The following is a 14577-nucleotide window of genomic DNA, read 5'->3' as shown; positions in this document are numbered from 1 at the left end:
TGGAAACCTATGAGGATAATACAGACTATTAAAAGAATGCTCCGTTGCAATGAAAACAGACACAGGTGACGTTTTCTTTTTGCCTCTCACTCACCCTAAATGGGGGAAATCGTGGCAGCGTTAAGACTAATTTGTAGCACACCAAGGAAGGTCCTGACCTCCAGAGTGCTCCAACTTTCAAGATGACAGTTCAGAGTCCGTGTAATTAAAACGGCTGCGATAGAGGCCAACAAGACTCGGGGGAAGGCCGCAGGGAAAGTTTAAGAAAATACAGGTGGACAGCTCCGAACTCCTCTAACATAGTCAACGCCTTTGTGCAACCTCGGCCCCCGTACCCTGCTTTAGCTCCACATGTGTCAGGAGGAATTTTCAGCGGCGCGGACCCTCCAGATGAACTTTTACCCCTTGGTCTCACTTTCAAAACACATACACACGGATAGGGGTGTTCACCTGCGCAGTATGTATACAGACGCCACCCTGCGTTAATGACCAACTGCGCTACGGCTATTAGGCTGAGAGTGTTGTTATGATTTCCACGCATTCACATCAGGGTGTTTTTCAGGCCGGGTAGGAATGAAGGGCATGCCCCGTTCACTCCTTGCTGCCCCCCCACCCTCCGGTAACTCCTGTAATTGAGAAATACAGCTCAAGGTAACATGCCCTGAAGACCTTTGCCTACAGACATGAGGTAATGGTGGGGCTAATTAGGCTGAGGAGACATGGTGGGCGGAAGCTCCTGGCCTGAAGCCCCATTAGTCTACGAAGCAGTCTCCCTATGGTCAAGGGCATTTACCCGGGGATGAGGAAAACAGAGCGGCGGTGCTGGCTGGCTCCTACGGTAAAGCCGTGGTGATGGACTGAGTCACCACATGAAAGGCCGGGCAAAAGCAGGATAGCGGAATGCCGGAGAAAGAGAAACACAGAAAGAAAAGGCTCATTCAGGACTGCGAAAAACGATGAGAAGTCTCAGCAGGAGCCGGTGTCCCCCTTCTTCTTACCTTCTTCTGATCCTCAAGACAATTTGTCTGATGGCAGGACTTATCACATTGAGCCCCATTCAGGATATTGGCCCAGACACTGTAATTTTAACGCAGTAAATCAAAATGATTGCAGCGTATATCGTAACGCGAGACTTTCGCTCTAATGGTTTCCGAAATGCGTCAGGGAGGCGTAGCCGAAACCCCTTTGACATGCCACTGGGCCGCGGGATTTCGGACTTTTCCACAACTTAATCCCGGTTGTCCGTCTGCTCGTCTCACTCTTCCTCCTCCTTCCTCTGCCCTGCTTGTCTGGCTCTGGCCCTCATCTCCCAAACAATGGGTTCAGTTAATGCGCGGATTTATGGACATGAAAATAAATACATCACAAGGGCAAGAAAGAGACCGATTCATGAGACTTTACGGCAACGTTAATCTCCCCGAATCTGAGATAAAAGCCGAACTTCACTTACTATAAATCCTCAAGATTCCTAACTGTTAAACTATTATACTATACGAAAGGGGGATAGACGGAGAGCACGTCTTTGATTTGGTGAGTGTTCATGTCTGAGCTGGGGAAGCCATCGCTTGGCCTCAACTCACATGGCAGCTCACTCTTCAAGAGATGACGGGGAAAGATGAATAGAGAGGACGAGGGATTTGTTATCTTAAATCAGTCAGGGGCTGCCGGCAGACTTTTATACAACTATATGAAGATTTATGAGAGCGTCTCTCTTCTTGCTACTACTTACTGTAGGACGATGCCATTCACTGTTTCGTTTTATTCATCATATATACACAGACCCACATGTACACACATAGTATTTTTCAGCATTACATCATAACTCAGCTAAAGTACCTTGGCACATGTGGCCGATTCCTCTCGTTATCCATGTCGGGGGAAACCTAATCTGCGAACACGTGTTTCTGTCGTCCCCAGTTGAAAGGGAATAAAGCACGGCATCCGGGCTCAGATCGCTCTGGAGATGGTGTGGGCTCTGAGAGGCACAGGCTGATGACACATCAAGGAACCAAGAAAACAGCATGTCTGTCACTACCTTGGATGACACGGAATCAGGCGCTCATCGTTTGTTTCAGGAACAGGTCTTGGGAGTCCAGAGAGCGTCACTCCCTTCTCTTGCAACTGGAGAGCTATCAAAACATATCTCGACACCATTGACTCCTCAAGTCAGATGGAGTCAAATAAACACATGAAAACCCTACAGTGGATGAGATAGGTGAAGACAAACTTGAGTATAATGGGTTGAACCAAGGAGTGGAAAATACTCAAAACTAAAATACTGGAGAGGGAAGAATAGCCCTGTTTCACGTATCGCATTAGAAAAGACGACAAAATTTGAAAAAACTCCATCAATTTTGAAAAAAAGGTTTTTAAACTCACTTGAGGTGTTTTTTTGCCTTTGTCGAAAAAGAGTTGATAAATTGCTAAATGGGATATGGAAACGCCTTTGCCGAATAAATTCTGATGTAGTGAACATTTAACTCACATGACTGATCAGCTGTTTCTGCTGTCGGCATCGTCTTGGATATTCCCTTTACGTGCAATTGCTTGTCTTCATCTCGGGGAAACATGAAACATGGCCACTACTAGCTGACATGAAAGAACAATTAAACTTGCCCAACAGAAACAAATGTCTGAAGACCTCTTCAATGGGTAATATGCTATCCATGGTGACCAAAATGACTTTTTGTTTCCAGTTCGCAACCTCTACTTCTTCTACTCCGTTTACTGGCGGAATACAGCCATGCGTAGCCTATAGCGCCAACTTCTGACCTACTACGTTGTAGCCGAGTTATTCGCTCCATACCAGTTGATGGAACACCAGTTGCACAGCAGTTTGTGAAATAGTCATACAATTTAGTGTGTTGATTCATGTACATAGACACAAATTTCAAATTTTTTCCATGATGGTCAACACAAAATCAATTTGTGTGTTATTGTGAACTGGGAAGTATAGCTAGAGAGGGTGGATAGGTCAAAAAACACAGGACTTCCTTCCAGGAGACTACTGTTCCTGTCCCGTGTGAAACCACAAGTCAAAGTTGATTTATTTGTAACGCAACTTCCGTACATAAGTTACAGCACTTCCGGTGTTAATTAAACACTATTTGCGACCTTTTCCCGAAACCTATATGTAGTTTGTTGCCTAAGCCTAACCAAGTCGATCTATTCCTATTCGCCTAATTTGCATTTCTTTTTTTTGCAACATTTCAAATGTTTGCTGACAATTGAATGGAACACAACTACTGGCTCCTTCAAGTCTGAGACGGACGGGGACACCTTTACTCATAAGATCCTTGGTTAAAAGGTCCTGAGCACTCTTCCGCCTTTGGCGTCACAGCGTGAGAGGAAATGGGGTTGATTAACACTCACTTAGAACCTCCAGAATGTCAATGGAGAATGTCCCTGTCCAAGCATCGCCTCAACCGCCGAACTACCCAGGACAATGTGGGGTGGTGTTTGACTTGAAGGGGAAAACCGTCCTCACTCACCTACTCACTCATTCACCTTAGATCAGAGGGCATGATGGGACAGCGCCATGCTCCCGTCCGTACGGCCGGCAGCCTTTGAGTCTCCCCCCGTCACTCTGTTATCCTAATTAAGAAGAAAGACAGAGTGAAAGAAAGACATGACTTTGGAATAACTGGTTCCTCCCTTCGGCCTGAGTGAGCGCCGTTACCTCCTCGTGACCTTCCCCGCCCACCGCCTCCTCCTCCACCTCACTGCGTCCTTATCCTCCTTGGCTGTAACCTCCCCCACCTCCCCTTCCCCTGCTCCACACAGCCATCAAACTGGAAAAGAGGAAATGTGAAGTTTAGGCGACCTGATTTAGACCGGTGGGGGATTCTTTTGGAACTTCATCAAGCGAAGGCCTCGTTGAATCCTCCTGTGGGTCTCTGGTTGGAGGCCGGACTTCTCCAGAGCCCCCTTTTACCACCCCCGCCGACTCCCTCCATTTCACAGAGCCACTGTTTTCAAAGGTCCAGTGACATCTGAGTTAGTAATTTGGCACACAGCTGGAGCAGGACACTGGGGTTTAATTGGGCTGCACTGCTCTGGTGGTTTCAGCAGTAACTGGATTCAGACCCTTTCCTTCAATCTCCATCCAACAAATCTTCTCTTTAGGAGCTCATACTCCATCTGGATGTAACAACTACGAGTGTTTTTTATGCGCATTTTCAATTTGCGCATGAAGTAGAAAACTCCGGAAATTCGGAAAAGCTCTAAATATCGCTTGGAGATGGAAAATATGGTGTTTCGATAAAAGCAAAATGCAGTGCAACAGAAACAGACTTAATTTATCATGATGTTCATGAAGCATGTGACTTAAACGTCTTCTGAGGTTTCTGTTCCACTGAAGAGACGAAAAACAGACGAAAGCATCAGATCTGTGTGGAGCCAGCCTCCACACAACCTATTCGGTCGCTGTGGCTCATAAACAAACGGAGCGGCAGCATACCTCATAAAACTCCACTTCAAAACACTCAAACTATCCCTTTAAGACAATTACAGGAATACACAAGTTGTGTGAAAACCTGCAGCGACAGATTAATACTTAGTGCAGTTTAATGTTGTTTTTCTGACTTTTCATCTTTATATGACAGGTCAGATTGTAGAGGCCAACTGAGCCACTAAGAAGCCAAATAACTAAATTTCATTAATTAAAGGCGACTGCAGTGTGGGGGAAAAGTACTCAGATATTGTCAAAATCAAATTCAGCTGTAATGGTCACATTTACTCTCATGCGCTGTCATATACAAGATGAAAGGTGTCAGCTCTGTTGACTCAACTGTGCACTCCAGAGCGAACCTCTGTGGTGGCAGCTGAAAGATGTGGCTGGAATATTCTTCTCAAAACCGAACAAAGATGGATGTGAATGGCACTGAAGGGCACCAATCCCAGAAACACTGGAACATTTTTCCACCTCACACATCACTGCTCTCCATCTTTTCGCCCGGTTGAATTCATTTCACGCTTCGGAGACACAAGTTTAGTTGGATGTTCTTTAATATAAAACGTAGCAGTTATCAAGAATAATGTCAACAGCATTTTCATTTACAGCAAGAAATTAAAAATATTTTCTGAGAGACTGTACAAATCTGATTCTGATCAATAAAATAGACGGCAGAGGGGTAAGATATGAAGAGGTGAAGAAGTAAAACAATATATAAAAAGGGAATTTAATGTGATACTAAAATGAATAAAAGACTAGGGGGGTGTTAAAATCCCTTCAAAATGTGTGTTATCATTACTGAACAGCATGAACACGCATATTACCCTTTTTAAAAATGGACAAAAATCAAATATATAAATATTAAGGTAGGTAGAATAAAACAACAAAGAAATTTGGGCAATGCAACCTGAGCTGGACATACAGCTAGTGTACGAGAATAATCCATTCGTACACTATGTAGGCCAATTGTTAAAAAAAAACAGTTACGGGAATAGTTTGATATTGTGAGAAATGGCTTTCTTGCCAAGAGTTAAATTCGAAAATTGATACCACGCTCATGTCGTTAGGGGTAACTTTGGTTTCTGTTTGTGAACAAGATATACTGTAAGCTTTAAAGGTGCTGTTACACATTTTTTTTTAACTTTAGAGAGAGTCAGAGTAGTTGTTTGTCCATGCTTTGTCTGTTTACTAAGCTAAGCTAATTAGCTTCTGGCTCTGGCTCCATACTTAAAGGGTTACTTCGGTATTTTTCAACCTGGATCCGATTTTCCCATCTTATACATTTAAGTGACTAATGGAGACAACAGTTTTGAAATTGGTCCAGTATTGAGTGATAACGCTGCAGCCGCCAGCCAGGAAACGGGCTGTAATGTAATCGTATCGGGACGGTTCCTTACCGTCAATGTACGTTCGCTAAAAGTGCTTGTTTTTACCGCTGACGGGTTCAGATTGTGTGTCTGACAACATTACGGAAAGGACCCTACAGAGAAATAAAACCTTTTTTCCAAAATAAGGTCCCATGGGTTCCACCAGAGGGGCGGGACTTTGCCTCTCTATCGCCCGGAAGGATTACAATACCAAGGGCTATTGAAGGAGGCTGGGTCACGCGTCATCAACGCCTTATATCTTTGGGAGTATAACACATGCGCAGTGAAATCTGGCCTGCACTCGCCGAAATTGAGCCTATCGCATCGCACGACCGCAGCTTCAGTTACACTGCGCATGTGGTATACCCCATACACCAAGATCTCCTTCCATTGACCTTGTACAATACAGCCTGTTTTTGCGACTGCCGTCTGCTGCATTCTCGCTCAATACTGGACCAAATTCAAAAATTGTTGTCCACATTAGTCACTTTGACGTATAACATGGAAAAATAGAGTCCTTTTGAAAAATACCAAAGTTGCCCTTTAAGTATGGAGCCAGAGCCAGAAGCGAATTAGCTTAGCTTAGCATACAGACAAAGCATGGGCAAACAACTACTATGGCTCTCTTCGAAGTTAAAAAATACGTGTAGCAGCGCCTTTAAAGCTCATATCTTGTTCACAATCAGAAACAACAAGTTCATAAAATCCCAACTTTCGAGGTGCTGCATGTTTCTGAACTTTGGACAGCCTTTATGCTAAACTAAGCTAAGATAAAAGCCTCTTGGCTCGAGGTCTGCAAATAAAAGTGGTATCGACCTTCTCATCTCACTCTCAGCAAGAAAGCAATTAAGAGGACAACTATTCCTTTAAAATGTAAAATATTGCTCTTCATCAGTTTTTCCACTAGAGTAGCAGCAGAGAACTGAGGAGCTACCAGGGCTGGAACATTGTTAATGATAATAATACAGCTTGGATTAATGACTAGCTAGCTGTTTTGAAAATCAGTTAGAAGTTAAAAAAAAAAAGAAAAGTACTAGTTAGACTGGGAATAGGAGACTCAAATTAGCAATATACTTGTAATGCTCATAAAGTCGGGGGCAGCTACTTAGCATTTCTCAAAGTTAAAACCCTGGAAGGGACTTTCTATTAGCAGCCTCGCTGAAGCCATTTTTATGTGAAATCAAAATAAGGACTCCACCCTAATAAAACACAATTGTGACCATTTTCTTCGAGCACAGAGCCAAACGTGTCCAGTTCTGGGACTCGAAATGGCAAAGCTGTTATGCTGGGAACCTTCACATGAAGGGTGGCTTTTCAGAAAATGCTCCTAAATGGAACATATAACACCTAAATAAAATGGCTCTGTATGTGCTTTGTAGGGGGAAAACTAGACTAGGGTGATGAAATCAAAACACTTGACTGAAAGAAGAGACGTCTCTGGTGTACGCTGTCAGGCTACGGTTGAGATCTTTAAAAGTCGAGATATGTATATAAAAAGGTATGCAAAAAAATCAACCGGAGGATATTAGAAAATATATTAATTTCTCTTAAATAAAATTACACTTACTGCTCTTTCTTGAGAGTGTACCTGACAATGTTTTGTTTGGAGAAACAGTCATGGAAGCATTATAGAAGCACAGAAATATAGTAAGACAGAGGGGACATTTTCTTTCCTCCCCCTCAGTGTTCTTTTACAGACATATGCATGTCCTCCAAGTAGAAATATGTCAATCCCTTTGGTTTCTAATGGTCTAAATGTTATAAACACGCTAAAGACGGAGTCCTGGCTGGCACGGTTGCTGATGTGCTGGCGGGACTGCTGGTGCTGTGATGGTCCAAGCTCGTTCCACATTCTGGTTTGGACCAAGGAGCTCCAGCTCGTGGCACCAGACTGAGACACAGATCGCCGTCCAAGACGCCCATATTCTGGACAGACGCCCTCAGCCTCAGCCACGTCAGATCTGGTCAGACCTGGAGATCCACATCCAGACCACAGCTGAGGTCTAAATCCAACTGGATTTCAGGCTTATTTATAGCTCTGTGCAGCGCAGGTATGGCGACGCAGCAGTCGTGTTTTATTCCCGTTATCCCCCCCCTCCTCCCCAACAACACCAGCTACAGCAGACATAGAAAAGATAAAAAACCTGCATATTTTCGTCAAAGCCCTTCCCTTTTCTCCTCGTACAGTCTGTGTGGATCTCAGGAGTGAGTCCAGCTGACTGGAACCCAGTGAGTCTCCGTCTCCACTTTCTTCAGCGCCAACCGCAGCTCGCTGAAGGCCGCCGAGAGGTCGTCGTTGACTATGACCTTCTCGAACAGGTGGCCGTGCTGAGTGTCCAGCGTCTGGGCCGTTTTCACCATCTCCTGGAAGTCCTCCTCCTGTAGCGAGATTGTGTGAGAGCAGAGAGAAGAGGTGAAAAAGGCAACAAACCAAAGGAAAAACAGCTCATTTGAGGGCGCCTATCTGCTGCGAAGGGAAAACACCGGCCGCAGTAAACAAGAGGGGAGATAAATTCACACAAATTGCATGGCCTTGAACACGCAAATAAACATAAAGTGGTGCCGTATGGAGCCCTTTATAACCTCCGAAAGACATGGTACCCACACATGATCCCCGGCACCGACCACGCACTAAAACCTCCCCACGCAACGACCTGACCTCAAGGAATTTTCATCATTTCCTCACACGGTTGTCCAATTCACAAAGAAAATAAAATATCCTCAAAATAAGCAAGAGGGCAAAAACATAACCATCGTTTCCAAAAGACAGACATGTAAAACATACATCATTGCCGGTCTGGATTTTATATGCGCGATGGGGAAATGACAGCTTGCGGTGATGCCGTTCCACTGTCAGGATTGAGAGCTCAGACCGTGTGAACCTGCTGTACAGACTGCTACAGTACATCTACTGCTTCAGGTCTGAGGACATTTCTGGAAAGCAGAGGTGCTCGGGAGGCAATAATCTTACGGTTTCAAGTGTACCTGAAGGGGTCACATGACTTTGAGCCAGACACAAACCATGAATCTGATGACTTTAGACTCTATTTAATTAATCAAAAAGCAACTAAACTCTTGAAGTTCAGCATTTTGACTGGGAAGGATTCCTTAAAATCAAAGATTAAAAATCGGGGTTAGGTTGAGTTGTTATGACACAGCCAATCAATTCTTTATTTTGTCTAACGGACCAGCAGAAATAACACGAGGCACACCTCATCAGGTGGCAACACTGTTCTTCAATAAAGTCCCAATTGAATTGAATTTTAATTTGTTAAACCTGGACTGAAGCTGGACTGACAGACTGACACTGTCAAGTGCCCCTAGCATTGGTTAGAAACCTATTGTCAATCAATATGAAGTAAAACAAAATAACTGCCTGTATATAATATCCCATCTTGGATGACTAAAGCTACAGATATAGCTACTAGTAGATAAGGCTTCAGAAACATTGCCTTACACATACTGACTTGCTCGATTGATTTTTTTATTGACTTTAAGTCATGAATATACTTACATTACTTAGGCAGGGTGTTGTACTAATGTGTGGATTTTGTGCTTGAGTAGGCAATGGCTGTTAAATTATGCTTTGCTAATTCAGTGGGTGAATTAATGAGCTAGTGCACAACATATTATGGGCTAAGGTAAACTTTGCTGCACTTTAGGTAGTGAGAGAGACATCCATTTAAAAAGGAAGCGTGCCTCATCAGCACAACATGAGGGAGCTGCATGAACTCATTGCATGCAGACATGGGGTTTAAACAGGGGTCCTCCAAGGGGATGAAGAGTTTTCCAGGTCAATATGCAAATCAGCCGTCCAGTGTAAAGAATAAAACCACGTGCTAACTGTGAGGGCTAGCCAAATAAAATATTTTTATCAGGGTGGGAGTAAATATTGCCTATCTGGGGCTCCTGTATTCATAGATAGAGCATGCTGAAACAAGCCAGGTATCTCTCCATGGTGGTCCCTGAGGCTTACAGCTGGTGTGGGTCCTGGCCGATCCCGGCCTCAGTGCAACAGCATGGCTAAAGTGGCCGCACTGATTTAGCCTCGTGTTTTTACTGGGAACACTCAACTTTAGATTTCTGGACAGATATGGTTTTATAGCGGACCCCTTTGCCAAACATACAATTATAAATACACACAGATGCACATTCATGCACAGAACTCACATATGCACCCACACCCACAAAACAGGCTGTGTGTGTGCACACAATGTGTACGCACACAAACACAGCCTCGTTAAAGTTCCATCCAGTTTTTTAGAGACGCTCCTTCCAGCCAGGAGTTGCTTCAGAAATGTTTCTGGTGGTTTTCCGCTTCGTAATGGATTAGCTGCGCAGCTACATATAAACACTCACTCGCTGTGGCATTCAGCTACAGCCCTGTCTGTTGTTTTTTGCCCGGCTGTCTCTCATGTATCTACCCTACAAAAAAAATGACCCACGCCATCTAACATTCTATAGCCCCCTTTTCTGTTAGTAAACATGATGAAGTATTTTGTGGGCGGAGCATTAAGTGGAGGCAGAATAGTTCTCTCGGTGCCTTCAAATGGGGTCGCATTTACCATGTTCACGAGGAGAAACCATATGAATGTCCCCCTCTTGTGGTACTCATGACCTCGTAAGTGGAATGTTTCTGAAAGTACAGAGTTCACGACTTGTGACGTGTTTGTTGACGCTGTCAGAAAAGGCGAAAGCCATGGAAGTTCAATTTTTGGCACATAAGTTAATGTAATTGTATGTATTGTAATTTTAGTAATATATTGTTTTTATTCTAAATTTTAAAATAGGTCAGAGGAAAATGCCTCATCTTTTTCCTGTCATTATGTCTTTGCATTTCCTGCATTGTGTTACCTACTTGTTAGCTTGCTATATTGTGGCTTCTAGACGCCAACAGTAATATTGACGTTGCTTAGCAGCGGTGTTCTCACAACTTAACCACTTGAATGCCAAGCATATTGTGTACACGACATGAGCTCGCGAGTTTCATTTGAAGGCACCATATGAACACGTTAGTTAACGCTGGCTGGCAGGTTTTGTTGGCTTGTTTTTTTTTAAACAATGGCTGAAGAAAATACTTGCTTCACTCAATATGTACTGTCACTCACTCTCCGGGACCACGAGTGTTAGTTGAGAAAGTTAACAGCAACCAATGTGACCAGATTAGCCGACCCTTACACCGCTGGCAGATTAATTTTACTTTGGGAGGAGACGGCGACTAACTGCAGCCATGAGTCATTGGTTGCGGTTAGTAGAAGGCCAAACTATTAGCACCATTTTCTCTCCATCTCTGAAACGCTTCACTAATATTAGACAATTCTCTTTTTGACTGACTTCACTGAGGGATAGAATCACAGTTTGTCATCTCAAATATATGTGATATTGTTTTGGCACCCAACAACACAGCAAGATGACATTTTAGATGAGGTGCTTCGTGTTTGCCTTCAGTCTTTCCTTTTTTTTCACCTCCAGCTAACACCGTGACGTAATCATGACGTTGGCTGTAATAGGGTCTATTGTCTTTTGCGAGAAACACACGATGGTTTTATCAGCCCATGTCTTGGAGGATGACAGGAAGAGGACGGCTCAAGGATGGCCGAAGGTTTGTTGGCCTGTAGAGAACTATATTCTCTGTCATCTGGACTGAAGCCCCCGCAGGTCTTCTACTGTTGGACCGGGACTCAGATGACCATGGCGTCCAATGCCAGGAAGACAACACCTCTTAACCCGGGAGAATGTGCGCTGTTTTGTGTGTGTGTGTGTGTGTGTGTGTGTGTGTAATGTTTCCATGTCCACCAGCGAGCCTCTGCGTCTGTCTCTAGTTAGACCATTCCAGGTAAAAGAACATTAATCACAGCAGGACGCCGCTTTAAGGGACAGCGAGCTGAGTGAAGGGATGGAAAGAGAATCAAAAAAACAGAGGAAGAAAATAATAAGATAGATGTAGGATGAAAGAAAAGGGGGCAGAGAGACGGATATAATGAAGGTAAAAGAGGCTAATGGAAAGCTGGGCAAGTAGTGAGTGAGGGATATTCTTTGGCGTCCACTGATCCGTGCTGGATCGCTCTCCTCGAGAGGGCAGTTTGAGCTGATGCCACTTCTGGAGGGCCAAACTCGAGAAGAAAAGCACCGGGGACTCATTTATCCCCACTGCCATTAGATTGCTTAATTTCCACATGAAATGATGTAGCGTCTTGTGCCTGTTTAAGCACTTTGTTCTAGATAAATGGCCGTTTTCATTGCACAATATGAGGCTCTCAGTTTGGGTTTAACCGCTGATGTTTGTCCACGCTGCATACACCGCAGATTTCTATCCATGTCATGTTTTTACGACTTGTATTTTTTACGGTTTTCTTTATTGTATTTATTATATTCGTGATTTTTCCGTGTCTGTTTTACTGTAAATTCTGTCTAGAGAGGAAAATGCGCCTTATGGGACTATAAACCTTTTCAGCACTTCAGTGGCACAAATCAGCGTGTGTCAGCCTCAGGTATCATCTTTTAAAAACACACACACTGCACTATGTTCTCAGTGGGAAACCTGCTTTATTGATCCCAATAAAACTTATAAAGCTTGTCCTCTCTTTTTAAAGAGGACCTATCATGCTTTTCAGGTTCATACTTGTATTTTGGGTTTCTACTAGAACATGTTTACATGCTTTAATGTTAAAAAAAATCAGTTTGAGCTCCCTTCCCCCCTCCCAAAAAGCACAGTCTGCTCTGATTGGTCAGCTGGCCCACTCTGTTGTGATTGGTCAACCAAACCAAACTCTTAAGACTCTGTTCCAGCTCCACTCTAACTAGCTTTGTTTGAAAGCGTGCCAAACTATCCGGTATTATGCAAATGTGTTACTTAGTGACATCACCACGTTACTGAAGAAAAGGCAGGACTTCAAGCAAAATGTTTCATGCAGTTCAGGAGCAGTGTTTCTGTGCGGGGAAAGTAAGGAGGCTTTCACATCAGGGACCCGGATCCGAGTACACTTGACTCCAAAGTCCAGTTTGTTTGATTAGTGTGAACGCTCCGTACCGTACTCGGGCACGGTTTGTCAATCCGTACTGGAGTCCACTTGAAAAGGTGGTCTGGAGTACGGAGTATTCAGGTACGGTTCGCATCAGGTGTGAAAGCCAACTGTACCAAAAACACGGAAGTGGACTGCTATTTAACGTGAGTAACGTTAGCAGTCAGAGATATTAGTTTATGTGTAGTATATGAAAACGCCCTTTGGCGTGGACTTTGGGCTTTGTAACTTTGCAGACCTTTCACATGCACAACAAACCGTATAATTTACTCAAGGAAAGGGAAAAAGCTCAAAAGCATAATAAGTCCTCTTTAAATAAACATCAAAAACCAGGCAGATCTTTACTAATTAGTTTTAAATGGTTGTGGTAACTTCGGATAATGTGCCACCACGTTGCAGCCTGAATCATGCATTGCATCAGCCTGTTTTTGGTTGTTTCTGCATCACGCTTCAGCTCCTTCTTCGAAAAGCTACCCTGAATCATCTCCAGCTCAAACAATGGGGCCAAAGTCAGACTGCTCTGCTGAAACAATGAGACGACTGTTCCTCAGCCTTTATCATTAAAGCAGACCTGTGTCTCCGAGAGAGAAATACAGCTGGCGGTGGATAGAATACGTCTGAGACGACTCGCCCGACAACAGCTTCTCTTTCACAGCCTTTAATAGCTAACTGAGGTGGCTTACGTTCCTGTCAGTGTACATGAACATTTACACAGAACCTGGTTTGTTACCTGGCTGAAATATGCCTCCTTGTCACGCAGTTTTATAGAGGAGTATTTGTATTACCTGAGAGAATAGCAGAAGCTAATAAAGGGACAGTGAGTAATAACAGCTACAGCATGGGTTGTTAGTAATCATCCTGTTTCTGACAACTAAAGCTCATTGTTCTCAGGACCCCTGTTGGGAAATGAGGAGCAGACGGGAGGCGAAATGATATTTCACTGCGTGACTAATGCAGGCTGACTTTGTGTCTGTATCAAGGTTTTAAAAGTTTGACAGTGAAGTAAAATATGTACGGGATGTTCTGTGAGCGAGCTGCATGCTGTACAGCATGTGTGCTGTAGCAGCACCTGGATTTCTTTACTGATAGCAGCACCTGAGCAGAGCCAACACACTCAGAGGGAGGATGACTCTCTCATACTGACTCGCCAATATGACTTTAGTTAAAAACAGGAGCTTGTTAGTTTAATAATAAGATGGTGATAAGATGGAGAAGATATAATTGTATTAAATAAGGGTTTGAGGGTAGCACTGTGGTTCAACTTGTTAGGGTTGCCACAATAGACTGTATATAAGAAGTGGATGTAGTCACTGTGACATCGCCCATTGGTTAGTGGACTACCGTTTTGAAGCCTCGGGTTCGGCATTTTGGCTGTTGCCATCTAGTTTTTTTGGCTGTTGCCATCTCGGTTTTTGGCCGTCAGCATCTTGTCTTTTTTTGCAACCAGAGGTGACATGAGAGGGTGGAGCTAAGTACAACTGAACACTGAATAAGACATTTTTGGCGACAAAAATGCTACAATTAACTTTTATGAACTGAAAACACACTGTAAAAGGGTTAAAGTTGTAAGCCAAAAACGTGGACAACTCCCAGACCAGACAACGCCGTGGTAGAGACCTGTCAATCCCAAGATAGCCACGCCCTAAAGCATCCCCTTCTTTATGGTCTATTTGACTCTAAATGGAACAATAATTTACTAAATGAACATCATGATGTATTGAAGAAGACTTGAAAC

At 43.7% G+C, this 14577-nt stretch overlaps 1 protein-coding gene across 4 annotated transcripts in view; it reads right to left on the bottom strand.

Moving 5' to 3' along the window:
- Positions 1-4989: 4989 nt before the first annotated feature.
- mpp7a (MAGUK p55 scaffold protein 7a) overlaps positions 4990-14577 on the bottom strand; it is a 166502-nt gene continuing 156914 nt past the window's right edge. For all 4 annotated transcript variants that reach the window (XM_074622498.1, XM_074622499.1, XM_074622500.1 and 1 more), the window contains one exon: positions 4990-8199. In XM_074622498.1, coding sequence (XP_074478599.1) covers positions 8020-8199 — 180 coding nt within the window. In that variant the 3' untranslated portion in view covers positions 4990-8019. The remainder of the gene's footprint in view (positions 8200-14577) is intronic.

The sequence above is a fragment of the Sebastes fasciatus genome, chromosome 21 (genome assembly GCF_043250625.1).
Source record: "Sebastes fasciatus isolate fSebFas1 chromosome 21, fSebFas1.pri, whole genome shotgun sequence".
NCBI lineage: Eukaryota > Metazoa > Chordata > Actinopteri > Perciformes > Sebastidae > Sebastes > Sebastes fasciatus.
This window is presented reverse-complemented; position numbering and strand designations above follow the sequence as displayed.